The sequence below is a fragment of the Phocoena phocoena genome, chromosome 10 (genome assembly GCF_963924675.1).
Source record: "Phocoena phocoena chromosome 10, mPhoPho1.1, whole genome shotgun sequence".
NCBI classification, from domain to species: domain Eukaryota; kingdom Metazoa; phylum Chordata; class Mammalia; order Artiodactyla; family Phocoenidae; genus Phocoena; species Phocoena phocoena.
In genome coordinates this window covers 35,920,843-35,948,730 of record NC_089228.1, presented here as the reverse complement: position 1 = coordinate 35,948,730, position 27,888 = coordinate 35,920,843, and the positions used below count along the sequence as shown (strand labels likewise).

General features: G+C 56.3%; 3 protein-coding genes across 3 annotated transcripts in view; all 3 read right to left on the bottom strand.

Annotated features, from left to right (window-relative positions):
- Nucleotides 1-209: 209 nt before the first annotated feature.
- ITIH4 (inter-alpha-trypsin inhibitor heavy chain 4) lies at nucleotides 210-15,318 on the bottom strand. Its single transcript, XM_065885905.1, has 22 exons — nucleotides 15,232-15,318; nucleotides 13,878-14,038; nucleotides 11,730-11,834; nucleotides 11,466-11,628; nucleotides 11,217-11,327; nucleotides 10,589-10,720; nucleotides 9,707-9,823; nucleotides 9,267-9,435; nucleotides 9,041-9,166; nucleotides 8,674-8,855; nucleotides 8,393-8,578; nucleotides 6,704-6,843; nucleotides 6,314-6,468; nucleotides 6,015-6,041; nucleotides 5,679-5,732; nucleotides 5,363-5,525; nucleotides 4,308-4,334; nucleotides 4,105-4,241; nucleotides 2,820-2,994; nucleotides 912-1,066; nucleotides 692-788; nucleotides 210-279 (listed from the first exon to the last, which is right to left on the bottom strand). Exons 1-22 carry the CDS (start codon nucleotides 15,316-15,318, stop codon nucleotides 210-212), a joined length of 2,739 nt encoding a protein of 912 aa, XP_065741977.1.
- Nucleotides 15,319-17,955: 2,637 nt separating this feature from the next.
- MUSTN1 (musculoskeletal, embryonic nuclear protein 1) lies at nucleotides 17,956-20,307 on the bottom strand. The gene is made up of 3 exons (XM_065885904.1): nucleotides 20,301-20,307; nucleotides 18,270-18,419; nucleotides 17,956-18,062 (listed from the first exon to the last, which is right to left on the bottom strand). The coding sequence occupies exons 1-3, from the start codon at nucleotides 20,305-20,307 to the stop codon at nucleotides 17,956-17,958; spliced, it is 264 nt and encodes an 87-aa protein (XP_065741976.1).
- Nucleotides 20,308-23,400: 3,093 nt separating this feature from the next.
- The window catches only part of STIMATE (STIM activating enhancer), a 51,436-nt gene continuing 46,948 nt past the window's right edge, over nucleotides 23,401-27,888 (bottom strand). Inside the window, exons 6-8 of the mRNA XM_065885600.1 lie at nucleotides 26,885-26,962; nucleotides 25,986-26,135; nucleotides 23,401-24,170 (exon numbers count right to left, since the gene is read on the bottom strand). Coding sequence (XP_065741672.1) covers nucleotides 24,054-24,170; nucleotides 25,986-26,135; nucleotides 26,885-26,962 — 345 coding nt within the window. The 3' untranslated portion in view covers nucleotides 23,401-24,053. The remainder of the gene's footprint in view (nucleotides 24,171-25,985; nucleotides 26,136-26,884; nucleotides 26,963-27,888) is intronic.

Here is a 27,888-nt window from a genome sequence, read left to right as displayed (position 1 = left end):
AGGACGTGATCCTGAGGCTCTGGGATTTGGCCAGATGGGACCAGAGATGCCCACTCCCTGGGTTCACACCACCTCTCTTTATTTTAATGAGTGTAAATACCTCTCCCCATGATGTTACAGGACCCACAGGTGGCCCTGTGGTCGCAGGGTGGCAGCCATCTGCACCAAGCAGACGGCACGGCGGGTGGGCATAACTCCTTGCATCAGAACTACAGCTCCACAGACCAGCAGGAAATCTCCATTCCCGGGGGCCCCTCTTGGTAGTCCAGCTTGAGCTCTCTGGGATGGACAGACAGACAGGTGGTCAGCATGTCTCATGTTGGGTGGGAAGAGGGGGAGACAGCTAGGGATAGGAATGTGGAAGGTGGAGGGTCTTGGGGTCCCTTAGAGTTCCCTCCAGCACAGGCTGACAAGGCCTGGCCACCCAAGGGCACCCAGCTGTGTGTGGTCTCCAGGGGCCAGGGCTCTAGGAATTCAGGGGGAGTTTCCTACTGCTCCCAACTCACTCTAGTGATCTCTGGGCTGGTATGTTTTCTGTGGGTCTGAGTTGACCACCCTTTGTGGGGCCACTGAAAGCTGGGTCAGACTTGTCTACCCTGACACCTTACTGTCTAGTTCCCAGTGGGGGTCTCAGAGCCCGGCTCCCAGCCCCACCCCTGGCCGGGCTCAGGGGCCTGTTGTGCTGAGTCACCTGGCGGCAGAGTGGTCACGCCCCTGGACCCTCAGTGTTCGCTTGCTGTCATCTGCTGCTGCCAGGGGCTCCCAGAGCACGTCCTGGTAAAACTGGCCTGAGACACAAAGGGCGGCTCAGCGAGGAATAAAGACGGAGGGAGGCTGGGGGACGTGCAGAGGTGATGGCATTGCCTGTTCACAGGCAGAGGCGGTTTCTGATAACGTCCCGAGCCACGTACCAAGGGTCCCACTGACGTGGCTGGAGAAGCGGTCAGTGTCCCGCAGAAGGAGCCGGAGCCCCGCCCCAGGGCCGTCCCAGGACAGCAGGCCGATGGTCACTCTGTCAGGGCTGCTGAGCAGCAGAAGCCCCGCCTTGTCCATGGTCATCTTGAGACTGTGGGGAAACCTGTGTCCTGAGCAGGAAGGGAGGCAAGGAGGTGCCCGCAGGGGGCCTGGGCAGCAGCGTGGCAGTGGGCAGGGGCTGCCCTCCTGTCCTCAGGATCTCCTAGTGTGGCCTTTGGTGGAAGGTCCCTTCAATCTTCTGGGCTTCAGTTTCCTCAGTCAACTGGGACCAAGGTTAACTTACTGATACCTGGTTATCCCAGCATTTTATATATATATATATTTTTTTTTTCTTTTTTTTTTTGCCGTGCTGCACGGCATGCGGGACCTTAGTTCCCTGACCAAGGATCAAACCCATGCCCCTTGCAGTGGCAGCGCGGAGTCTTAACCACTGGACTGCCAGGGAAGTTCCCTATCCCAGGACTATTTATAACATGAGATAACGGTTCCTCTCCCTCTGTTTTTCTTAGATCTGGCTTCTCATGAATTATATGACTTAGGGGTTCAAGGATACATTTCCTCTGTCCCTTTTGTTTTTATGGCTAGTGCCACTTTCTTCTGATGATCAGTGTTTAATCATGTGTTTTAAGGTCTAGAAGGGCAAGTCCTTCTCGAATGCCTTCCTTTTTCACTTAAAATAATCTTTGAGATTATTACCACTTTTGTTTTCTTAGGAACGTTAGATTCCTTTAAGCATGTTGAATAAGACCCTGCTGTGACTCGGACGTTATTTTCAATGGAAACGCGCTGAACTTACACCGTCTTGTTGACAGAGTTCAGTGTAAAAGCCGTGGTCTATTTTTCTTTACGTGCATCTTCTGCAGCTCATGAAAGTACGTGGACGTTCAGTCACCAAGATTGATAGGAATCCTTTATTCCATCTTCTAGTGTGTATGTCCAAGGCACAGAAATGCTATTGATCTTTGTGTGTCTACCAGATAGCAGGAAACTAAGATCTTTTATGAAATTGGGAGCTTTTCAGGTGAGCCCCTCAGATTTGCCAGGTGTGCACTCATGTATCAAGTGGGAACCAGTCTCTTCGGAGGGGCTGGGTGAGAGGGAGCGGACAACATACTCAGCACAGGCTGGGGGCTCAGAGAACACGGCTCGAAGAGGGCCAGGGTCCTTGGCCTCTCTCCCAGGCCCCTCGTGACTCCCAGAGCAGGAGAGCTACCTCTGCAAGGCTCCACACAGGGGAAGCCCCACAAGAAGAGGTCACCATCCTTCTCCACTACCCCCCAGCTGCCCGGTGTTGATGTCAGAGGGACCTGTCTCTCCTCAATAGAGCTTCAAAGTTAAGGATGACAACTGTAACCTCCCCTGATGGACAGCGCTCTCCAACCTCTCGTTGTCAGGGTTACCTCACCACATAGAGAGCGCACCTTCCCGCATGCCCAGTGGGCACCGTACTGTCTGTGGGCAAAGTGCTCCCCGACCACATTCTCTCACTGGACCATCCCCTCAGCCCCCTGACTCAGGGCTGGATGATTATCCCTAGTTAGAAGTGAGAGGGGCCAAGCAGCCTGCCTAGGGTCACTCAGCAGAGCAGCTCCAAACCACACCATCCCCTGCACAGGACAGTGACCTGGGTTAGGTGTGAGGGTAGCCAGGTCCCCGGGACAACCCCTTGGCACCCTCCAGAGCAGGAGGGGTAGGTACAGGTCTCTGTGCATCTCTGCCCCTCCTACAGGTGCGGCCCACTGCAGAGGACTCATGCCCAGCCACTCCCTCCCCAGGCCTGTGGCGTCCCATCATCAGCTAACATGGGGTGAGGGGTCACCGCCAGTCCCCAGCCTGTGGCTTACCCTGGCATCACCGAGTACAGAGTTTTCTTCCACTTGTATGCAGAGCTTCTTCGGTTCCGAGTCACTACCACATGCTCAGGGGATGCACGAACCTGCAGCTGGGGTTTCTTGACGGTCACCTCAATCCACGAGAAGTGGGCCTTCTCTGTCTCATAGTGGCCAGTCACCTCAATCCCTGAGAGGGCCGGGAGCAGAGAGGTCGAAGCTGTGGTCCCAGCTGGGCACTGGCCTGAACAGGTGGTCCCTCCGGCTACAACCCCCCGAGCCGCTCTTCACCCACTCACCTCCGGTCCCCTTCCCCAGCCTCCCCTCACACCACGGGCCTGCTTCCCACAGTCTTTCCACTCATCCCTTGGTTCCCTATAGCTTTGGAGGGGCCCCCAAGTCTTGGGTGACAGCCATCTTCAGACGAGCCCTCTGAGGAGGGAGGTCTCGTGTGAAGTCAGTAAACGCGCGTGAAGCCCCTGCAGTGTGCCTGACCCTGAGCTGGGCACCGTGGCCAAGAGTGGGAGGGAAAACCAGTGCTCCCTAGCCTCAGGGAGCAAACAGACTTCTGGGCCTGGCGTGATAAAGCGGGAGACAGTATGTGAGGCCTGGGGGAAACGAGGGGGCCGTAGATGTTCGTTGACTGTGAGTGGCTCTGCAGGTGTGCATTTGAGCATCCCGAGTGCTGTGTCCCTACGTCTGACCTGACAGCTCAGCTCCACCCTTCTGGGGACTCGGGGGCAGGTCTGGCCAGCACATCTACCTCCTCCCCCCATTTGTTTCCTCCACACCCCCTACAGCCCCACCAGCTTCCTTCAGGGCTCTGTGCTTCTGCCTACCCCTTCCTCTACCTTGTGGACCCCCCATTTCTCTGCCAAGGTCCAGTCACCCCCATATGACCCTGTGCAGCCTCCCCTGGCCCTAGGACAGCTCTCATCTCCTCCTCTGGGCTTGTCTCCACGGCGCTCTGGGCACGGACGACAGGCCCCTGTGCTGCTCTGTGCCCAGGCCTGTCTCCCCAACCCTGAAGTATGGCAGTGCCTGGGGGCAAGCCCACATCTGGTCATCCTGGGGTGCAGACCACTCAGGCCTGCATATGTGGTGCCCAGTGAAAGGTGTGTGGGGAAGACGTATGAGCACAAGTGTCGGTGCTCAGGGGCGTGGCCATGTTACTACCTGGGACGAGGACTGCCCATGAGTCTCTGTGGGCAGGTTTCCCACCGTTTTTTCTGGGGTGGGAAGTTGGGGGTGCATGGTGCCCGGGTCTCTCTGGGTGTATGACTGGGTGTGCACCTCTCACCTTGGCCAGGGTCTGAGAGCAGGTTTGTCGATCCCTGAGAGTGCTTGAGGTCCACACAGAGCCGGTCCACACTCTGCCCAGGCAGCGGCAGGATGACGGAAGGAGGCTGGATGGGGGCTGGGACAGCAGGTGTGGTTCTGGGGGCAGGTAGAGCAGGCTGGGGGTGAGGACGGTGAGGGGGGCTGAGGGGAGCTGGCACTTACCGGGGTGTGGGGATGCCGTGGTTATTTCTGAAAGAAGAAAAAGTCTGGGTTTAGGCAGCCCCTTCCTAGGGAGGGGTGGGTTGAGGAATGGAGTAGCAGATGGGTGTGGCAGGGCTCCCTCTCCATCGAGAAACCCACGCGACAGGTTCGTAGAGCTCCCCGGGCTCTTCCCTCCCAGGCTCTCCCTGCTATGGGGCCAGAATCTATTGCTGCCTGGAGTTACCTTTGATTCTTAAGTCCATGTCATGTTCATCAAGAAATGAGGTAGCTGATAGCCCTGATGCAGGCATTAGTGCAGGAACAGCCAGGAACAGAAAGGGAGAAGGCAGTCAGGATTCAAAGCAATCGGCAAGCCCTCCAGCCATCACTGCCACCTGCCACCCACCAAGCTCCAATACCACAACCCCTGCCACACCTACACCCAATCTGGACGAGCCTTTGCAAAAAGATTTTTCAACCAGAAGAGCATGCTATTAGGGAAGACGCTGAGGAGACAGGGTCCAGCCGGGCCCTGCGGCTGTGTCTGAGTCCAGATTTGGAGATCAGAAACAGCTCAAGGGACTACACCTGGCTTTGGGAATGGAGGAAACCTTCCCTTTCTAGAACGTTCCATCCTGAGCCAGCCTCCAGAGTGTAATGAATCCAATTCAGTAAAAATAAAGGACACGTTATTTAATGTCATACCTTACAGCAACTCTCCCTGGTCTGTGCCTAGCCCTGTGCTTGGTGCTTTATCTCATCCAACTCTATGGGCAGGTTCATCTTGAGGAAACTAGGCCCTCAGAGGGTCAGAAAGCGGCTTACGTGGTATCACGTCTGGTGGCGTTGGTCTCCAGGGCGTACGGTGGGGTGGATAAGGAAGATGAGGAGGATGAAGAGGTCCGGGTGGTCCTAATCTCGTTGGGAAATTGTACAGTTTACCGAAAACTCCAGTTTTGGAAAAGTTGACACATGCAGTCTTTTCTCAAGCAGTGCCATGGGTCCCCACACCCAGGGCTCTGGGACCCACCCCAGAAGAGGGATGTGGAGAAGGCAAATGGCTCCCCTCCCCACACCCGACATTCTGGGAGAAATTCAAAGCTGGAACAATGGACTCTTCTTGAACTCCTCCCTGCTGGGATATCGGCCCCCCTTGCCCCACTCTGGCAGTGCCCCTCAAACTACCTTGTCCTCTCCAGCCTCTTCTTTTAGAAAAGACAGGGTCTGCACTGCTGCCTCCTAATCGGACACAACTGGATTTGAGTCCCAGCCCTGCCACCAGCTAGGCGAGACAAGAGTCACTCCCCCCAACAGCCAGGGCAGAGCCCAGTCTGTGGCCAGGTTCAAGGTTCCGTAAACAGCCCCTTCCTCTATCCTGTCCTCTTTTGCTACCTGATACTCTGGACGCTTTGCCTCCCAAGGGATGATATCTGAAGAGAGTGTGACCTGGAAATCAGAGAGACCTGGGTTTGCTTCTTGGATGTGCCTTTCTGGGGCCCCCAGTGGGATGGGGGTCTGTGCCCCTAGTGTCCAGGACAGGGCCTGAGTGGCAACCAATATGAATGAACAGGTAACTAAATGCACCAGCGTGCTTGGGCAGATGACACCCCCTCCTGAGCAGGGCTGGGTTGGAGAGGCCCCGGCTAGCAACCTCACGGTTGCTGTACCATAGGCCCTGTGTCAACCAACAGTCACCCAGGCCAGCCTTAGAGGGTATTAGGCCCTTACCTGAGTGGACGTTCCTGTGTCTGTTTTCTGGTTAAGACAAAAAGAGGAAGAAAGAGAGAGACACACTGTCAGGGTGGTTTTGATAAATTTGAAGTGCTTCTGTTTAACCTTGCTTCCCAACCCCAGCACTACACAGGTGCAGTGAACATGAAGGGGTCAGGAGACCTAGCCTCAGTTTCCTCATCAACGAAATAGGGTAAGTCTCCTGGGAGTCTGTGGGTGGCAGGGGTGGCATCTTGGTCGGGATGTGGGGAGGGGCTGGGGAAAATACTGGGTCAAAACTCTGCTGTCACACCCACCATTTTCCACGGGTTTCTCAGCAACCTGAGACTGCTCTTGACCTTCGGGTTTGGTGATCACCATGGACGTGAGCGGGGTGACAAAACTGTAGCTGAGCGACAAGTTCAGAGCTCGGGCCTCAAGAGCCTGCTTCTCAGCATCTAGCGTGGAGACTCTGCAGGCGGAGGAAACCAGTGGCTCAGCAGGCCCCAGGGTGCCCAGTCAGACTCTCCCTCCCTTCCAGACCCCTCTAGGAAGCTCCCACTGGGGGTCTGGAACTCAGACACGATACTGCCACCCCGTCTCCATGCCTAGCACCAGCTGTGCCTGCCCCACCGGTGAAGAGCCTGGGGAAGTGCTGAGACCGTGTGTGGCCACCCCAGTGGGCCCTGGAGGGTGTGTCCACCCACGTTTGCTCCAGCAGTTGCTGGATGGTCAGGTACGCCCACAGTCTCTCCATGAAGCTGTGGAAGATGTATCTGGGGCTCCAGAACGCCTCCTCCTGCTCTGCCACGCGGGACTCCGTTACAAAGGTGATGTTCTCCATGTGCTGGAAAGAGGGGCCCAGCCAGGGCGGGAGCAGTGAGGGTGTGACGTCTGCACCTGGCCTGGCGCTGCCCAGCAATGCCACGAGAAACCTGGCGGGGGCAGCGTTGGCTGCAAGGCCACATTTCCTTTGAGTAGAGTGGAGGGTAGGGAGTGTGTTTAGGGGTGTGAGGGGCTCAGCCACAGAGCCTCCAAGGATGACAAGGAGGTGGAGATAAAAGGGAGCAAACTATCCCAGGTGCTACACAGCAGGCGCAGAACCAGCAGCTGCATGAATTTTGCCTTCTCCACACATACAGCTATTTGTTTGATGGTTTTTCTCCAATGAACTTTAAATAGACTAACACTCTTGGTCTTGACCTGAGCAATAATACCTGTGTAATCTTAGGCCTGTGGTTCGAGTTATTTTTCAGAACACATTAAAATAAATACATAACTAAACTACTAAAACAAAGACATGTTTGTTTGTAAACTACTCCAAGTCACCTTGGGTTCTGCACTTTGGGAACCCCTGGCCTCCAGGATATCAGCAGCTAACATACATGGAGTGTTTATACCAGGCGAGACCTTAATCCCCACTGCAGCTTTACCAGGTGTGGGAGAGGTGACTTACTTTCATTTGTATACAGCAGGAAACTGAGGCACAGGGAGCTTAAGTGCCTTGCCCCAGGTCTCACCTCTGGGAGATGGCAGAGCTGGAAGTGAAGCTGGGCAGGCTGGCCACAGGGCATGCCCTGCCCATCATGACACTTGGCTACTTCTCCTGAGACGAGGCCCTGGGCCCCCCATGCCTGCTTGCCTAGCCCACCTGCTATTCTCCCCACACGTGCTGCCTGCCTGCCACGCAAGCCTGGAACATTCCTCCATCCCTCCACCATCTGGCCTCTGCCACCCTCTACTCACCTCTCAGTCTTAGCTGAGCCTCCTCTGGGAAGCCCTCCCTGATCCCCGAATTTATCCAGCCTGTATCCTTGCTTGTGTGACAATTTACCCATGCTGTCTCTCCCGTGAGGGCAGTATCCCCAGGGCCTAGAGAAGTGCTGTGTTTCTCTTTGTGGAATGAGAGGGCCTCCCATGGCACAGAGGCAGGGGAGGCTGGGTGAGGACAGGACACCACATGGTGAGCTGGGTTCTTGACCCGGCTGCAGTGGGGCCCAGGGCAAACCGCCTGCTCTGCCTGGATGTCAGGCTGCTCATCTGTGAAATGGGAGCAGCCCTCCCTGCCTGACTGTAACCTCAGAGGGCTGGTGTGAGGACAGGAGGGGATGCCAAGCACCTGGTGCCCTTGGAAACAGCAGCAGCAGCACTGACTGACCATGGAGTGTCTGCCGCATGCCGGCCCCACACAGGTGCTCTCGGAAAATCACATCATCTCACTGAACCTCTACCAGGAGCCAACACGGTGGGGGATGCGTCATCCCCAAGTGGCAGAGGGCACTCTGCAACTTGCTCAAGGTCAACCGGCTGGAGCCTGGCAGGGCTGGGGTTTGAACCCAGCCGCTGACTGCTTGCCCTGGCTGCCCTTCCCCTCCAGGATGGCTGGCCATACCTACCAGCTGCCCCCTGACTTTGGCTGAGAACACATCAGGGCTCTGGTTCCGGAGCTTCCCGGCTACCACCAACTCGGAGCCCTTGAAGAACAGCCGGAAGGCGTCCTGTGTGACCGCCTCCACGGTGTTGCTTGGGTACTCGAAGGCCACCGATGTCATCAGTGGGTTGGCCACCTCTTGGTAGAAGTCCTGCAGGGTGGGGGTGTCATGAGGGCCGTGCTGGGGTCTGCCCGCCTGTCAGTGCCATCCCTCACTCACGTGGCCCAGCAGGGGCGCATGGGCACCTGGAGCTGCAGTGCGGAGTCCGAGTCCTCATAGATGCGCCGGGCCAGGCCACCGTTGTCCAGTGCCAGCTTCTCCAGGAAGGCGTAGCTGACGTCGAAGCCAAAGCCCAGGCAGAAGAGGCTGTGCTGGCCATCTATGGCTTCCTGAACGTTCTTCTGGATCTTTGAGGGGTTGGTTTCCCCTGGACCCAGTGGTTTGGGAAAGGGGTGATAAAACAGTGATTTGCTCAACAGATATTTCTGGAATCTCAGAGCCAGAGGGGCCTCAGAGATCCCCCCTCCCTGCCCCAGGTCCCACAGCAAGCTGGGCCAGAGCCCAGCTACTCCCTCTGGGCAGCACGTCCTGGGGCTCTTGGCAGTGCCTCACCCACAGTGGGGTCGCCGTCGGTGAGGAGGATGATGAGGGTGACGCTTCCTGCGGGCAGCAGCTCCTCCCGGTTGGCTCTCTCTAGCAGCTGCACGGCCATCAGTATCGCATCGTTTATATTGGTCCCTGTGGGGCACACACCCTTAGGGTGGCTCCCAGCAGGGTGCCCCAGGCTGGGCTCAGTGCCCTGGAAGTTGCGACCGTGCAAGGCTGCAGAGGCGCTCACCTCCCTGGGCCTGGATGGCAGTGGCGTAGCTCTTGGCCTCATTCACGTTCTCAGCCGAGGCTGCCACTAGCTGTGGCTTCCATGGGGTTGCTTCCCCACTGAAGCTGATGAGGTTGAACTGGTCACGGGGACTGAGGTCACCCAGGATCTTGATGAGGGCTTCCCGGGTCTGGTCAGGGGAAGGGGACACAAGGTGGGTGTCTCAGTGGGGCCTCCCTGGGGGCTCATGTGCCCTTGGGCTGCACCCCCAGGCTCACATCTGCAGTGAGGACATGGTGAATGCTCTAGCGGCAGGACCTGCCCCAAACTCTGACCAACCTCGATCCATGGGAGCCCCCTACCTAGGAAGATGGAGGCGGGCAGGTCTGCCTGTTCGACCAGAGCTGATGGTGTGGGACATCTGTGAGTTTTCAGGACCCTGCCTGGCCCATGGGACCCACCTGCTGGATTTTCCTGCCGCTCATGGAGCCGCTCTTGTCAATGACAAAGATCACGTTCTTGGGTATCGTGGCCAGGTGCTCAGGGGCAAAGTAGTGCACAAAGTAGCCATTCTCGATCTGCGACCAGAGTGAGACACACCCAGGTGTAAGAGCTGCAGCCCTGCCCTGCCCCTAACCAGCCTCCTCATCCCCAGTCCTGGGGTTCCTCTGCTCTCTTCATTCCATCCCCCTCCATCCCTGTCCCACCATTAACCTCCCCAAATCCTTGCCATACTTTAGGGTTTAGTCCAGCCCCTCCCTTGCAGGCTTCCCTGCTCATGCATAGCCCACCAGAACTCTACTCCTACTTTACCTCTTACTTGTTTCAGTATTTGAGGCAGCTTATACTAAAAGGTTCAGACATAATAAACCTGAGATCCATCAAAAAAGTGAAGAATCCAAAAACAAGGTCCATCTATGGCTTCCTGCATGTTCTTCTGGATCCTCGAGGGGTTGGTCTCCCCTGGACCCAGTGGTTTGGGAAAGGGGCGAGAAAACAGTGATTTGTTCAAAATAAAGGGGAAGCACAATGATGCCAGAAACTTGTGTGAAAGAAGGTACTGTAATTGAACATAAATGTGAACTGTGAGTCTCCTGGCTGCCAAGGCTACAAGGGAAACCCTGCAGGGCAGTTCTTCAGCAGAGACAAACTTTCTTCCCTCCGAAAGAGAACTGTTTCAGGGACAACACAACTAAACTGCCTGTTTGCCGTCTGTGCTGCCCCTGGTGCACACTGGTAACTAGGGGTGGCTATTTTGTCTTTTCTTTTAGAACCCCCAGGCTCAGGTCCTTGAGGGTAGATGGACTTTTTGGTGGCTCAGCTCTTCTCTGAAGCCCACACACCTGAATGGAACCCCCGGAGACAGTCCGGTCCACATCATAGCGGACGATGAAGTTGCCATCCAGGACTGTGTCCTGCTGCTGCTCTGGAGACTTTTGCTGCTGGGACAGCATCGGCTTGAATCGGACATGAGCCTGGAAAAATGACCAGGCTGAAGTTGGGAGGAGCAGCAAGGCCATGTCAACAACACCCCTCACCCCCATCTGAAGAGAGAATTCCAGGAGGCAGCCTTGGGTCAAATTCCAGAGAAATTTCTCTCCAGCTGAGCTATCAGATAGACTGCCTCCATGTAGGGGAGTGGGTACAAGTGAATCCCCTGCTCCTAGATCTGTGCAAGCAGAGGCTGGGCTCAGGATGTGTGCGTCCAGTCAGCTCCTCCTCCCTACCTGGTCCTGGGACCCTGACATCAGTCGTCTCTCCCGATCTCAGGGTTCAAACCAGCACCCACCATCCTTCCCCAGGCCTTGCCCTCCCCATCTGCCAAATGACAGCACGGACACAGGAACCTCACAAGTCCCTTTAGCTCAGAGATTCTGCCCAATGGTCCCACTCTCTGGAAACCCAGGCCCATAGAGCCAGCCTGAAGACAGGCCCCTGGGAACTCTCACCCACAGACCACAGCAGGCCCACCTTGGTCTTGTTCTGTGAGGTGGTGAGGGCCTCTGCCAGTTCATTGGTCATGAAGGTGCTCTCTGTCTCCAGAAAGCTGATGCCCTGAGGCTCAAAGATGTAAATGTCCATCTAGAGGCAAGAAGTGGGTTACTGGGTCTGCTGGGGGACAGGGCTGGCCCCCACAGGAGGCAGAAGGGGAAGCAAGGGCCGCCCTCAGGAGAGTGAGGTCATCTAGGAGGGCTTCTAAGAGGAGGCGGCACCAGGTACCTGCAGGTGCTTGACCAGCTGCTGGGGCTGGACTTTCAGCAGCAGCTCGTACGCCCCCAGATGCCGCACGAGGAGCTCCTCATACACCAGCTCGAAGGTGATCTTGGCAGCGGGCGCCACACTGACTGACACCTGGAACTGCTCTGTCTTTCTCCCAGTGGCCCTGGGGGAAGAGGGCATCAGGTCTGCCCCTCAGACCTGGGGCAGCTGAAGGCAGGGGCAGCCCCCACCCCCACAGGGTCCTCCCCACCCCGTCGGGCTCACTTGACGAGGCCGGCGCTCTCTCCCCTCTCCACAGCCGCGCTGTATTGCTCCTGGGCTGCAGCCTTCTCCTTGATGTTACCGGGGTAGGTCACACCATCAATGATCCTGGGGCAGGAGGGAGGGAGTTGTTGAGAGCCCGGTGGGGGAGGCTCCCTGCAATCCTGCCTCCTCCGGGACTTCACGTGCCTCTTGACAGACTGACTCCCATCTTTACCTGAGCCCACCCGTTTATTATGCACCTACTGTGGACACGACTCTGTGCGGGGCCCGGTGTCGATGGGGGCTCTGCAGGCCTCCATCTACCCAGAGACGTGCACTGTGTCGGCAAACATGCCTTTTACTAAACAACTGGGATGAAGGCTGCAGGGGAGGCAGGTCCCGGCCTCTCTTCTCCCTTCCTCTTGGGCTCCACGTCCCAGTTGCCCCTTCCATCCCACAGACTGTTCTCAGAGGAACTGGTCAGTCACCAGCGAGATCTCTGAGCCACAGTTCACTCAGCCCCGTGGGGCAGACTCAGCAGGAGGGAGATGCCGGCTCCCGGGCCAGTGGAGACACAGGACTGAAGGCTCTGACCCCTCTCCCCCATGGCTGCCCCCTCTTCCAACACTGGACAGGCCACTCTGCAGAGAGGTTGGCCTCTGGGGAAGGAAGTTTTGGACAACTGGTGGACAGGGCTCCTTGGGGCGTGCAGACAATCCTAGTGGCCGTTTCTGGGGACTGAGAGTGAACCGGCAGGCAAACATAAGCCTGCTTTGTCTGGGGGTGGTGTGAGAGGGTGAGAGTGTACGGGGGGGAGGGGGGGCAGCCAGGACCTCAGGACCAAGTGTCCTTCCTCCACACCCTCCTGACCTCCCTGGTCAAATTTAACTCTGGGCTAGGGATTGGGCTGCTGCTGGGCTGCATGGCTTCTCCTCCCAGATGTCCAATTTGGGATCCCAGAGCAGGGCACCCTGCCCCCTGCTTCCCTATCTCATACAGCAACAGGAGCTGGGCCCAGAGAGAGGTGCAAGTCCAGGGCCCTCAGAAGATGTGATGGGCCTGAAACCTCGTAACTTGCCGGCCGTGGCACCCACATGGGGGGCGGGGTGCAGCCTGTGAAGTTGGGCAGCACAGGCCTGGCTCCAGGGTGAGGAAATCAAGGGCTGCTGGAGGGGGTGCGGGCAGAGAGATGAGGAGCCAACCATAGGGACCGGACCCCCACTGCAGGTTTTCAGGGGTCCCAGGGTGCACTGGTGACTCCACCTGAGATGCACGCTCTCTGCCCCACCCATCGCCCTCCCTGAGTTTCTGGGATCAGCCTCTCTCTGGCCTGTCCTCAATCACTGCCTCTCCTGCGGGGCCGGGGACAGAGAGTTCTCTTGCATTTAGTAAACATTGCAAAACTCGGTTGGGAAGGGTGGGGGAGGACAGTAGAGACAAGGTAAGGATCATCACCTGCTTACAGAGTCCACAGAAACCCCAGGGGCCTCCCAATGCAGCTTCTGACCCAGAGCAGAACCACCCTCTGCAGTATCCCAGTTGGAGGTGTGGGGGGATGAGCCTGGCTTAGAACTTCTGTGACAAGGAGGTGGTCGCCCTCCTTGAGGCACTGCTTCATTGTGGGGCAGCCCAGGGGTTAGGAAGTTTTCTGTATTCTGAGCTGGAATCTGCCTTTTGGTGACTCCCTTCTGCCTGGGCTTGGCCTCAGGATGCCCTAAGTCTGTACTTCTCAAAGGCAAAGACACAAAGATACCGTGGTTCTCCATCTGCCACCTGGGCAGCACTCAGGGAAAATGGATGAACAGATGGAGAGATGGATGGTGGGAGGGACCAACGGAGGGAGGGATGAAGGCACAGCGGAGGGAGGGATGAAGGATGGATGGAGGAAGGGAGGGAGGAAGGGATACAGGGAGGGAAGGAGAGAGGGAGAGAGGGAGGGAGGGAGGGAGGGAGGGAGGGAGGGAGGGAAACGTCTCTGAGAATGAATGAAGTTCCTGGCTAAAGCCTCTGCTCCCTGTATTGCCTACAGGTGGAGCACACACACCTCAGGCATATATCCTGGCACATCTCACATCAGGAAGATGCCCTCTCTTCCTGATCTGGCACGGGGACCATGGTGTCACAGTGCTGGATTGGGGAGGGGGACGAGGAGAGCAGGAGGGCACCTACATGGAGAAGTTGGTGATAAAGGCTTTCTTGGGCAGCTCCATCTGGAAGGTGACCTCCTGCAAAGTACTGGCCTTGTTGACCACCCGGCTGGTGACGACTGTGTGGGCAAATCGGGATGAGACCCTGGAGTCTACAGTGAGGCTGTAGATATCGATGTCATTCTGGACCAGTGGAGGAGGAAAGGAAAGGGTAGGACTGTTCAATGTTCTTCAAGAGTGGGCCTTGACCTTGGTCCCAGACCAAGCCCTGGCCCCCAACCCCAAGCGAGACACTGATCAAGCCTCAGGCAAAATTCCATGAAGCATTTCATTTGTGGACTTTCATCTCAGATCAGAGGCAGCTGTGTGCTTCATTCCCCATCCTACAGTGCCACGGGGCAGGGATCAGTCTGTCTTGTTCAGTGGGGCCACAGTGCCCCTCGGAGAACAAGCAGGCAAGGGGTGGGGGGTGGAGCCTGAGCCCCACTGTGTCTGGGAGGAACTTACTTATCCTTGGGGCAGAGGTGAGTGGCAGAGGGTCCTGTTAGGTCAGGAAGCTTCCATGCCATCTTAGCTCTGCCCACTGAAAGGGCAGTGAGCAAGTTCTGTGACTGGAGAAAACAGCCCCTGCCAGCCTCCCCCCAGGGGCCTGCAGGAGCTGGGAGAACTGGAAGGTCCATCTCTAAGGCTGGGCATCTTCTGCTTTGCCCCCTTTTCCCTGCAGCATTGGGCCTCTCCTGTTGCCCTGTCCACAGGGCATTCCCCCAGGCATGTGTTTCGCTCGAGGTCTGCGGTCTCCAAGGAAGGGCATGTGCAAACAGGCGGAGCCTACACATCTCTCGCCCGCCTGCCATGTGGCACACTTGTGCTTAGCACAGAGGTGCGCGGCGGGCCGTGTGGCTTGTTTACACGTGAGTGTCTGCTCCATGCCAGACACTGTACCCAGCATTTTACAACACTATAGGTTTCCTCTTCACCACAAACTTCCAAATAGTTCTATTACTACCTTGTTCTACAGATGAGGAAAAAGAGACAACGGAAAGCATCCATGACTTCCGAGAGGTCACGCAGCCAGGAGGCGTAAGCTGGGCTCCTGAGGCCCATTCTTACCCGCCCCACCCACTGCCGCCCTCCAGGGCAACTTATTAGGCTGCACTTCCTCCCCGTGAACTGGGGATACCAGGATCACCCCTTCTTGTAAATGGGGGACTCTCCATAGAGCCCTCAGGGTGGTGCCTGGTGGATGGGCAGCACGACTTCTCTGCACACACACCGACCCGTGCTCACTTGCACACACCGAGGTTCTCCGCCCCTTCACCCACTTGTCCCACTCACGCTCAGGTGCACACATACAGGAACCCGTGGACACCCGCTACCTTTTGGGCCCTGAGGGTCTGGAGGGTGGCCAGCGAGAGCAGGACCAGCACGATGCCGCGGGCGCGGCCAGGGGCTGGGGTCTTCATTTTGGCTCTGGTGCCTGGCAGGCCGCTTCTGAACTTGAGAGGAAGAGCGGAATGAATTTGTAACTTGCTCGCTGCCCCGCCCCTGTGGGGGCAGGTTCTGGGAAATTGGGATCTGCAAGCCAAACACTGCAGTGGCCTCAGATAAGCAGGCAAACTGTGAATGTCCTGTGGACCTTGGCTGGGGATGGGAACATGTACTGAGCAGGAGCAGGCTCAGGTGGGAGTTAGGTGCTGGCGCCCCTTCTGAATGGTCCAGAATCTGACCAAACCACCACCACCCCTTGCACGGCTCATCTCGCCGATAGGCTCCCTAGGACTGGAGGACATAGCAGTGAACTGGCCTGCTCTCCATAAGCCCAGCCTGGGAGAAGCACAGGCGTGGTTGGGAAGAGGAGGGCCAGAGGGTGGTTTGCAGGAGGCAGGGGCCTGGAAGTCAGGTCAGTGTGACTGGGCAGTGGGACCCCAAATGCACCAAGCAGCCCTTGGGGTGCCTGAGTGGGGCAAGATCTGCTGGGGCCAAGGCAGGATGGATAGACCTTATTTCTGGGATGAGAGAGGCTAGGTCAAGGAGCCCCCCTTCTCTCTGCTGGGGCCTCAGGATGCTGTTTGGGCCCCATTATTCTAGCCAGGACTCTTGGTGCAACTCCAGCAAGGCCTCTGAAACAAGATCTGCACTTGGCAATACAAACCGAGGGCCATAAAGACGCCCACACGTGGTGGCCCAGAAGTCCCGCTCTGGGGAATCTCCTGAGGGAAGCATGGAACAGAGAGAGCACAGGGCTCCTGAAGGGGACGATGTTCAGGTGGCCTACACGGAGGTCAGCCGTGTCAAGGGAGCCCGTGAGTCACGCCTGGAGTGAGAAACGGCAGAACACTGATCTGTCAGCACGCCAAGGCAGTGCCGGTGTCGTGGGCTCAGACCACAGGAGGTGGCTGGAGGGCCTGGGGTAGGATTACAGATGATGTTTTTTCAATTTTCCTTTAATAAAGTTGAAAGACTGCTTTCATAACAAGTAGCAATAAAGCGAATAAATACTAGGGGATCTGGATGCAGCTGGTGCTTATGTCCCTATGGCTCTGGGAAAGCTTGGCTCCTGAGTCTGGGGCCACAGATGGGATAAAGATGCTTCAGAAAAGTGGCCAGGTGCCAGATCCTTGGTTGGGGAAGGAGGACTCAGTGACACTATCCCAGGGGTGGGAACTGGGGAAGGGTACCATCTTCAGGGCCTACTTGGGACCCTGAGGCAGTGACAGGCTTGCAAGGGCCGGGAAGAGGGCTCCTCCATTAGCCCTGCCTCGGTCAACGCCAGTAGCATCTGCCCCAAGGGAAGGAAGCTGGGTCTGTGGCTACAAGTAAATATTCCCCTTCCTTAGCATGACTTAGCCAGAAGCCTCACCTCTGGGCGCATCTATACAGCTCTCCCTTTGACTATGGATGTGATTGGGATTACTCGGGAAGACATACCCATTCAGCAGTCTGGGGAAAGAGCCTCCCCAGGAACCCAGCGAGCAGGCCCAGGCCTGGTCGCCACAGAAGGTCTGCTCCCTTGGGGCACAGAGCATGGACCCAGCCTGGAAACAGCTATATAAGGAGGCCAGGCTGGCCAGGAATGTGGGAAAGGCTCTGTGCAGTCCGCTCCACCTGCCCAGGGGACAGGCGGGACTTCCCTGTAGGCACTGGCCCCGAGCCAGGCACTGTAAGCCCAGACCCTGCCAGTCCATCTCCGGACAGTCTGTGGTCTTGCTGTCACAGCTGGACAGGCCTCTGCAGTCCCCTGAGTCTGACAGGTCCATGCGCACAGAGACACTGAGGCCTGAAGCGGGAAGAATCGCACATGAGCTGAGAACCTGGTGCTCCATGCCTCAGGCAGAGCTGTGGGAGTGGCAAGGGGGAGGCTTACCCTGTTTGGGAGAGGGGACAGTAGCTCAGGAAGCAGACTGCCACTGGCCAGAGAGGAGCCTCCACCTGGCTTTGTCTTTGAGGGGATGCGAGCTGGCAGGGAGGCAATATGAACAAGGCGGGGGGGGGGGGGGTGCGCTTTGAGGATCCTGAGTCCCTCAGAGCCTTGGGGTCCTTGGAGGCATCTCGATGGCTTCTGTGAAACAAGGAAAGGGTGAGCCCCAGGCCCCCACCTGCTTCACTCTGAGCAGTGTGACTATGGCCTGTTTTGCGCAATAGGCTTCCTTGCCTCATACAAGGGGAAACAGGCTCAGAAAAGGAGGAGAGACAGTCTGAAGTCACACAGATCAGCTCCAGGTCTCCACACCCAAGGTTCTTTCTAGTACGTGGCAGTGGCCATAATGGCACCTGCATTATCCTCTGGGGCCATCCCAAAAGCTGAGAAGCGTAGAGAACATGCCCCACACCTACGTTGCCCACCCCTCCCCTGCATTTAGTGGCCATGGCCAGTGACCAACCAACACCCTCCAAATTCTGGGGCCACTTGGGCATCCTCTTTATTGGTGTTGCCCAGGTGCTGGTGCAGAGTCCCTGGGCTCAGGGGCCAGGGCTGTTGGGGAGGGTGCCAATCCCAGAGGCCGCGGGTGAGAAGCTATGTTCTGGCATAAAAAAAGAGTTCTTGGGAAAGGCTCCTGTGTCTAGGTGTTGCTGACGGTGAGGGGCGTGGTGCGCACTTCTCAGCCAAAGACACTCTTGGCGGGTCCGGCTTTGGGCTTCTCAAAAACAGTCTCGGTGCCAGTCCGGGCGAGGCTGAACACCGATGGGGCGGCAGAACCAGCTTGCTCTGTGGGGAGGATGGGGAGGAGGTGTAGTCAGGGGCACGGCCTGGCTTCCTAGGGAGGAAAGGCCCCTTTTGTGGGGAGCACCCTGCTGAGCTCACAAGCTCTGAACTCTTAGAAAAAGGACCCATGGGACCTCCCCCCCAACCCCATCCTCCCTCCTATTGACACACATCTGCGCCCCTGGAGCCCACTGTCCCAAGAACACTCACCACACTCCTGCATGACCTGGTAGGTCTTGGACTTGATCTCCTGGTTCTTGGTCAGCTTCCCTCGGGCCCCCTTCAGGTCCTCCTCCTTCACAGGGGGGCGCTTCTTCTTGATGGGGGCTTCCTGAGTGCCAGCCTTGGAGAGCCCAGAGCCTCATCTTACAACCCGAGGCCTCGAGGCTGAGAGCCTTTCCCAGCACTGTGCCTTGGCCGAGACCCCTCTTCCCTGCTCACTTAACTCAAGCCAATTCAAGGCCTCACTCCTCTTCCAGGAAGCATTTCTGACTATACTTCACAGCCCCATACCCCGAGTCTCTGCCCTCTTCCCACAAACTGGGAGCTCTGGGGCCATGGCTGTTGTAGCCTCACACCATCTGTGTGCCTGTCTTCCCTGAGCCCCGGTCTTCCAGGGGAGGCAGAGCCTCCTGTGTTTATGCCCAGAGCTCAGCTCAAGACACAGCTGCTAAAGATGACAGCGCCCACCCTCCACCCCCACCCCCTGGCATGAGCAGGGCCTGTGCTGGGCCCTCCTACCTGGGACATGGTGGGTATGGGGAACTGCTCCCTGGAAGGCAGTGGCTGTGAAAGAGATCTGAGCGGCACCCAGCCCTCTGGGGCTTATATAGTTGGCTTGCCTGTCCCGGGAAGTCACTCCCCCTCCTCTGACAGCTCCCTGATGATTCAGATCCACACAGCCACTGGCTTCAGAGTTTATTCTTGGAGATGATGGGGGCTCGCTGAGCACTGCTGCCTGGGGGGCTGCAGTCCTGGTGAAAGCAGACAGCTGGGGAGACCCCGTACCCTTGAGGACAGCTGCTCTCTGGCAGGTGGGAGGTGCTGGGCCTGGCAGAGACTCGCGTTTACGAACGTAGGTCCTGTAACGTGTGTGTGGCACTCCGAGCTGTCCATCTGCGATAGTCCATCCCAGCGTGGGGGGTGTCCCGGAGGAAAGAGAGGGCCCTGAGCCAGGGTGGACAGCTCTGAGCTTGTTTTTCTCTCTCTCCTACCCATTCTCTGGATTCCAGAGGAAAGAGACTTCCCAAACCCACATGGCAGCAGGGCGGACGGCTTCCTGCATCTGCCGCTGGGGAGCATGTGCTCACACCCAGCTCGCTGGGCTCTCACAGTGGACTCAGAACATGGGGGCTACCCCTGGCTCACAGGTACAGAAGCTGCTGCCAAGGGAAGCCTGGGAGCTGCTCCATCTGCATTTTTGCTGATGCCCCTGCCCTCTGTCCAGCTCCCAGTACAAGTTTAGCAACAGGATGAAGGAGGGAGCAAAGCACCCAGGAAGGGCTGGGAGGAAACCATGCTTTGTGGTAAGGGTACCGGTGAGCAGAAGGCAGGAAACAGCACAGAGCCTCTGACTGAGACGAGGTCACCGAAGGGCACCTGGCCCAAGGACATTTAGGTTGTGAGAGGGTGGGCAAGAGTGAAGCCCACTCAAGGCATGAACAGAGGCACAGGCTCCCTGAAGGTCACTTAGCTCTCCTCTGCTAGTTCCTAACACCCCATCCTTGAAGGGAAGACCCTCGGGGCACAGGGAAGGACTCCAGGCCTGAGGTGAGGGTAGGAGTGGATGTGGGTAGGAGGTCAGGGTCTGCCCCATTGGATGAGACGTGCCCAAGCTCCTTGTCAGTTTGTGATGGAAAGTATTTTTATCCTTGAAGGCTCCGGGCAGACAAAACCCAGCCAGGCACTGATGTCTGGCTGTCTGGAACACCGCTCTGCTGCTGTCAGACCTCAACCCACCCCGATACCCCCTGCCTGGTCCTGGCCCCAGGAGGCCAATGCGAGCCCTGCCAGGCTCCATCTGAGACGAGTGCTGACATGAGGAATGCCTCTGGACGGGCACAGACCCAGGGCTCCAAGCAAGGGCCAAGAGGCACTGAGGGCAGGCCTGGCCTGTGAGGGCACTGCTGCTGGCTCCCAGCGCTTCAGCTTGGCCCCCACAGCCAGCTCTGCCCAGGGGGGGGCACCTGCCTTCCAGCCCCGTGGCCTCAGGAACAAGGATGTGGGATGTTCACTCCTCACACTCCATCTCTCCGGCACCCTTCACTCCTCGGGGGGCGGGGGGCAGGCAGAGTAGCTTTTACTCGCATTAACAGGGAAGTGGAAATGGCAAGAGTATGTTTGGTTTTTTTCCCCTTGGCAGGTTTTGGCTTCCACATCTGCCATAAGGAGATGTCAGATTCATTCTCACTCTATTTTCTGGGGAGAACCTTCTAACTCACTGGGGACATTTTCTTGACCCCCACTAAGCTGTTTCAACTTCACAGAACACACAACCAACAACCACAAAAGTGATGGTTTCTTTTTTTAAAAAACTGTAATAAGATGTCAAACTTTATTGTAAACCACTTTACAATGTTAAGTACATCATCTTCCCTTTCATTTCAAAAAATGTGTTTCTGTGAATCGTAACACCACAGATTTAACCACCCGCGCTGGGAGGGCAGTGGAAGTCGGTCATGGTTTGCTTACGTAGGTCTGACTTCTAATAAACTTCATGAAAAGAGAAATCAAAGTAAACCAACCCACCCACCCACTCAGGAGCTCAAGGTCCCTCCCCAAGAGCAAAGCCCTTCAGAGCTGCCAATGTTTCACAGGGTAAAACACAGAGCTCTCCACTCCTAGTTGGAAATGTGTGAAACTTCTAAAGGCCAGCCCTGCCCCCTATAAGGTGGCTGCTCTGGCTGACGGCAAGTTCCCAGAGCCGTCTGCATTTGCTTGGCTGCAAAAAGGCCAGTGAATTGCAGTCTGGAGGGCAGAGAGAGCTGCTGACAGCTGCTGCTCCTTCCAGGCTCCTGGGGCAGCCTTCAGATGGGGACTCTGGGCTACAGCCTCCAGGCCCACACTGAAGAGGGGAAGAAATAACCTGAATTTGAGCCTTTATATATTTCCCCTTTAAAGGCATGACAGGTCAACCTAACCCATGACTCCTTGTTGTCAGGAAGAGGCACAGGTTAAAGCTTGAGGCAGGAGGCCACCAGTGTGCCCGAAGGCTAATTGACAGGCCTTCACGTGGCAGGTCTTTGGGCTGAGCAGACCAAGAAGCCACTGCCTGGGATCTCACCAACATCCCTCCTTGCCATTGTCAACAACCCACTGTCAGTGAAAGGAAAAATGGGCAAGAACGATCTCTTCCATTCGGATATGACAGTTCTACCTCATCGGGTTATTTCTATCAGTTACAAGAAACTTGTTCATGGCCTTGACTTACAAGTTTCCATTATGGGTGGCTTGGCTGAGGTCCAGATTTGGACAAATCAGACGGATGGCGCACAATACACAGTTGGTGTTCCGTGGTTTCTCAAGCACAATGATGCTTGCCATGTGGCAGGTGAAGAGCTGCACCTCATAAGGCACCTTGGAGCAGGTGGTGAGGAAGCTTATCCTAGGGATAAGGCCAAACACATCAGGCCACGCCGTTTAGGCCCGCACGCTGACAAGGCCCTGTACGATAAGACTCCCTGTTAGACGTCCATGTCCTAGTTAGCCAGCTATACAACTGACGCTCAGAGACTAAAGCCCTTTCAAAACCAGGATACAGGGAGAAACCACTGCTCGCTCGCTACCTCTTTGTCCCCCAAACCCACTGCCCAGCAGGCGCTGGGATGAGCCTTGAGATGAGCAGATCATCTGGGGTCTGTATAACCCAGTTTCCACCCTTCACACCTGTGGCTTCCCCACCCTCGTCCCTGGTTTGGAAACATGAGGAGCTCAAGACTGAAAGTGAAGCTCAGATTCTGGGCTCAGGGAGGTGCAGAAAACAGCTGTGGCCAAAGGTTATTCAAACCAAGACAAAACAGGAGGACAGAGTAAGGCAAGTCAGCGATGCCTGCCACCTACCAGGACTGATGTCAGTCCTGGTCTTCCCAGTGGGGAGCCCCCCACTAACACAGCGGAGGGTGGGAGGGGGGAGGAGCATAAAATGAGAGCAAAGCTAAGGGAGAGTGGAGATGGGCTCCGATCTCACCCTGCTCTCCTCTCCAGCTGCAGGTGCCCAGCGTAAGAGTCGCCGCCCACTGCAATTCAGGTCCCAGCTCCTCTGGCCCTCTGGACTCCTACAGGACGACAGGCTGAGAAGGCCTCCGCAAGGCTTGTCTCTCCATGACCCACACAGGTGAGACCGTGGGAGGCAGAGGACAGGCCCAGGATGCCTGGTTTAACAGCGTGGCTCACATGCCACAATTCAGACACAATCTGTTTGAGTGACACGTTTTTATGTAGGTTTTTAGGTAGGAACCTAAAAAGAAGGTTCTGGGTGGTGTGGCCTCCCTGCACTGATCTCACTTCCAGCTCGCACCTTAGCCACGCAGTTCTCTATTCCTAAACTTCCATGACTGCCTCTGGGCTGGGACAAAACACTGGGCTGCTGCTCCCACAGCAGGGCAAGTGCCTGGGTCTGCCCATTCCACTGCTGGGCAGCAGACTCCCAAAGACACGGGGCCTATGCCCATGCTGGGGAGTGGGGGCTACAAGCTTTGAAACACCTCGTCCTGCCTGTGGACACAGAGAGCAAGCTCGCTCACCTCCACCCGCTGCTCTGGAGGATGTGAAAAACAGGATCACTTGGCCAGACAGGCGTTCTCTAGAAGACGAGTCGACAACACTAAGCTGACAGGCAAGGCGTAGCCTGAGAGGAAGTTCCCAGAGCTGGGTCCAGAGCCTGGTTCTGAAGGCTGCACCATGGGAGGCGGGGAGGCCAAGACTGTGTTTTAAACTTCAGATCTGGAGGCTCTGAAGAGAGGCAGGGAACAAACAGGAGTGGCCTCGGAGTCTCAATTTCTCTGGACACAAAATCCTCTTACGCTCTTTTTTCTAGCATGTTTCAGTAAGACCTCTAACCTGCCGGCAGAAGTGCCAAGGAGCTGGTGGGCCCTGGGCAGAGCCCTTCCTATTCCACCCTCACAGGGCCCTGGATCCACATTTGGACTGGCCACCTCCTGCTCAGGCCTGACCTTTGCAGAACCACCGGGTTTGCTGATTTCAGATGAGGGCCCACCTCCCTTCTTACCAGAATCATTTACCTCATCTGATCGTAGATTACCTAACAATATTCCAAATAAAAAATTCCTGACTTTTTCCACCTACCAGTTCACAACCCATGAAAGGCAAACAAACCCATTTCTTTGGGGATTAAAAAGAGTTTTTAAATACAATAGTATGAAAATATAACTTAAAAATATAAAAGTTAACAGTATACGGAAGACTTAAAAATCTATGTTTTGCCCATGAGTCCCATAGGAAATAAACATATACTCAAAAAACATTAACACTGTGACAGCTCATAAAACCAGCTATAGAAATCAATAGTTACAAAAGCCATTTCGAGTAAGAAAGCGTTGCGGTTCCAACCTGGTCAATGTGTAACTTTTAGCCCCCAAACGTGTTACGTCTTCACATTCCCCCGAGCCTTGGCGAAAGGCTCCACCCACGGTCTGTGTGCACGTGAGTTCTCATCCTCGAGGTCACCCGGCCAGACGGAGGACAGGGCTTCTGGGTCCCTCACAACACCGCTTGGGACGACAACACACAAACAAAACGCCTCGCTTGCATATTTGGTCAGTGTTTGTAGTGCAACTGAGTGGGGACCTCCAGCTGCCACGCCGGGCCAGCGGCCTCCCTCCCTCGGGTCACAGTAGTCTAGGAGTGGGCAGAGACCGTGGGAGGAGTGGAGGTAGAAGAGGGGCAGAGAGAGGAGGGGAGGGAAGACGCAGTGGAGTGACCCTTGGCCAACTGGCGGCTGGCCGGGCCCCGACCCGACCCCAGCTTGAGGATGCGTCATACAGGCAGCCCGAAGCGGTGCTTCTTTTTCTTCACGGACTTCAGGGGGGTCAGTCTCCGGAGGTCCTCCTCCACATCGGACTCCTCCATCTCGTCATCGGCCGAGATCAGGATCTGAGTGGTGGAGAGGCGTGGCCCTGAGTCACTGCCTGCAGTGCCCTCTTCACCTACCCACCCTGGACCCCAGCACAGAATGCCAGCCTGTCTAGGAGGCCTCAAGTGTCGGGTTTCTTTAGGAGACGGTGATGGGGAGGCCCTCTTTACAGAGTGAGACAAGCTGGCCCACCCCAGACTTTTTTTTTACACCACGTGCATCCACGGGCTACTGATACCAGTGCTGAGTCGATACGCCTCCCCTCTGCTCCCGCTTCTCCATCCAACCTCCGGCTGTGACCGAACCCACGTCAGAGCAAACTTAGCCTATGGTCATCCTGGCAAAAAAGCCCAGTCTTCACACATGGAGTCCTAGGTCCTTGAAATTGGTTCAAATACAGCAAAAGCAGACTGAAAAGCCCCGTTCTGAAAGGAAAACACCTGTGGGGCACAACATAAAGCAGGGAGATTTCAGAGTGTCTGCTCTGAGCCAACCTGGTAAACTTCTGAAGACAAACAGAAGCCCTCTGCTCTTCTGAGCCCCCAGAACGATGCAGCCACGCAGCTAGGGCATCCAGGGCAAACACTCGTTCACTGCCCAACTGCCTGGCTCCACAGACCTCAGAGCACCAGGGAAGGACTGGCACAGCATAGGTCAGGATGGAGAGGCCCGAAGCGCACCTATGCAAGGGGAGCTCATTCCCCTCCCCGGCAGGGCAGTCTCACCACCCCTCCCTGTAGGGCTTCCTGCCTCCAGTCTTGGTCCCCTGATCAAACACTCTGGCTCCCTCCCTGCTGCACCAGCACATTCCCATTCCTCACCCTGGATCACAAAGCACCTTGCCCAGCTAGCTCTGCCTGTACCTACTTCTTGTCATTCCATCCTACCCTCCGGAATATATGCTACTCTGGCCACAGTGAATTTCACATTAGTACCCAAATGCCAGACCACATGACCACAACTGCTCAGGAGCAGCTGCTTCTGCCTGAAACACTGTTTGTCATTCACCTAATGTTCACTGCGCTGTTACAACCCGACAGGCCTCGTGCCAGATTCTAGGGACACCTAGAGAAGAGACGGGCTTCCCCTCTGTCCTCCATCTAGTCAGCTTTCAAAGCTCCCTCCAGGACGCCCCCAAGAGCTAAACCAACTGTTCCAAGTCCTCACAGGGCTTTGTCAACGCCTCAATCTCAGAACTTATCGCAGAGTGCTACGATGGGCTGTGCAGGCTGTCATCTTCCTTGTCCAAAAGTCTGAAGGCCTCAGCTATTTCTGTAGCCCCCATCCCACAGCGCAGTGCAGGTGCAAAGTGGGTGCTGTGGGCTGCCTAGGACACACAACCTCACCTCCAGGCTCCTATTTATGACCACCAATCTCCCTGAAGTCCAAATATTTGAACTCAGGAAACTTGAAAATATGGGGAGGTAAGGTTCTCCCTGGGAGGTCTGGCTACTCCTACAGAAGTTTCTTGGTGGCTTAGCCAACACTTCCCTTGCTCTTTGGACAGGCAGGGATTCAAGCGCCTTGATGCTTAAAGGTCGACGACCAGGCCCACACATCCTTGACAGCTTCCCTGGAACAAGGCAGCTCCTCCCTTTCCTGTCTTTCTCCACTGACAGAGGGGCTACTGGAGGCGAGCCACCCCCAACAGATGCTCCAGCTCCCAGCCCTAGGAAGGCCCACGGGACAGCAGGAGTGGGTCCAGGCTGGATGGGAGCTGTCAGCCTCCTCTCCCTCCCGCTGGCTGGCGCTGTGACTCAGCACTCAAGAGAAGGACAGATGCAAACATGAGACCAGACCCCTCCTGGGTCAGCGGCACGAGGGCTCGGCCCTACCTCAGACTCTGACTCCTCGTGGGACGCGGCCCTTCGGTAGCGGACCTTGCTGCCGTTCCTCGAGTCCTGGTTGGCTCCCCTTTCTTCTAGTTTAGCTTTCGTCCTTCCCTTTCTCATGAGGAAATTGTCCACTACCCAAAACATCAGAGCCTGGGGGAAGAAAAGTGCAGGTTACTCCGGGATAAGCCATTTGTGAAACCAAGCTGAGCAGCCCCACACCCATCCTTCTCACCCCTGCTCCAGATCACAGCATCGAGAACCAGGGAAAGGAAAACATCCAGGCCCCCTGCTCTCTCTCTCAGCAGTCTACGAAGAGATTCCCAATCTCTATGTCCCTTCTTCTGTTTCACCCCAAGGGGTTCTGTGGTGGTGACTGATGGGGACAGCCTGCTCCGGGTGCCGCAGCAGTTGGCAGAGTGGGGCCTGAACCAAGGTCTCCAGACTCCTAGTGGGAGCTCCTCCCCTGGGCCGAGCAGTTGGCCGGCACACCTGCCACATCTGTCATCCCCAGGTTCCTTTACCGTTTTCTTTTCTTATTTCTTAATTTCTAGCCAGAGTGCTCATGAGTTCCTCTTGGAGCCCTGCGGTCAGGAATAAACGACGGGGGTGAATTCCTGACAATCTTAATCTTAATCTAGAAGCTGCTGTTACACACAGAGCAGGGAGGGCAAGACAAAGATCCCAGAACCCTTGATTTTGCACAGAGGCCCCGGAGCAGGGATGTGCATGTTGAGGAAGCAATCCTGCTATTTCCAGGTCCGGGGTGGGGATAGGAGGTGGCAAATGCTTGCATGGAGGGACCCGAGGGCTATAAGGTGTTTTCTCCATCAGACTCAGAATTCTGACAGACGGGGGAAGGCAGGGGGCAAACAGGGTAAAAAATGCAACAAGGCACTGACATTGACAAAGAAGGGGACGATCAGCATGACGATGGCCAGCTTCAGGTCTGGGTTTTCAATGGGATTCAACAGGGCCACCTGTAAAGAGAAGCAGACTCAGTGAGGGTGGAGGAGACCCCAGAGAAAGTTTGGGGCAGGGGTGGGGGAGTGGAGGGTTGATGCGGCACTGGAAATCACCCACGAGGCCTTGCGAGGGGGCTTAGCTTAGACACTCTCCCCAGAGCCCTGATGAGAACAGCACCTCACACCCAGGGCCGCACAGCCCCCAGACCTGACAGCTAACAAGGGACTGACGCCCTTGGAGACCACTGGGAGCAGTTAGTGCTTGAGAAGCGAAGCGACGCGGGGATGGGGGACAGGGGTGGGGCGGGAAGCACTTTACGAAGCAGGCACGGGGTGGGGTTGGAGAGTGTGAGGAGAGGAGGAGGTTGGTGGGCGCTCATCACAGCTACTAGCAATGAGGTGCCGACCACTTTCTAGCAGAAACCCTGCACCCCAACCGCCTCCTCAAGGGCAACAGCTCCCAAAAGCCTTGGTTTATTTTCTTAAAAAAATAAATGTCAGCCACAAATAAAACCAAAGCAGGCCAAGATCTGAGTTACTTGTCCCCAGAGTCTCTTTGGCTGGTTTCCTGTGGGCAGTGGAAGCTTAACTGCACAGCCCTGGGGTCAGAGGGCAGGGTTAGGAACCATGGGAACCTGTGACCAGCCACACTGCCTGTGGCACCAAAAGGCTCGGTTAAACCACTGGCCAAGAGAGGTGTATGAGGAAGCACCTGCAAACGTAGAGAACACCCGCTGACAACACTTACAGTTAACCGACCACCGTAAGCAAGCCCAGGGTGGGGACTGTATTTTCATGGGCTTTATATATTCCAAGGCTTAATCTAGAGCAGACGTGTATGGCTGAAGTGGAAGGATGCTACGTAAAAAACTGACCAGTTACTGCTCTTGATAGGTAGCCAGGAGCTGCCCCATCAGAACCAATCCAGGTGTATTCATGGA

Bases quoted from the DNA above. Each gene is read 5' to 3' on its own strand.
- ITIH4 (XM_065885905.1), bottom strand. From the start codon at position 15,318: ATGAAGACCCCAGCCCCTGGCCGCGCCCGCGGCATCGTGCTGGTCCTG. The intron at 14,039-15,231 runs GTAGCGGGTGTC...CCACTGGTCCAG, and splicing joins AGACCCTCAGGGCCCAAAAG to AATGACATCGATATCTACAG. The intron at 280-691 runs GTGACTCAGCAC...TGTCCATCCCAG, and splicing joins CGTGACCACTCTGCCGCCAG to AGAGCTCAAGCTGGACTACC.
- MUSTN1 (XM_065885904.1), bottom strand. The intron at 18,063-18,269 runs GTGAGTGTTCTT...TCCTCCCCACAG, and splicing joins CCAGGTCATGCAGGAGTGTG to AGCAAGCTGGTTCTGCCGCC.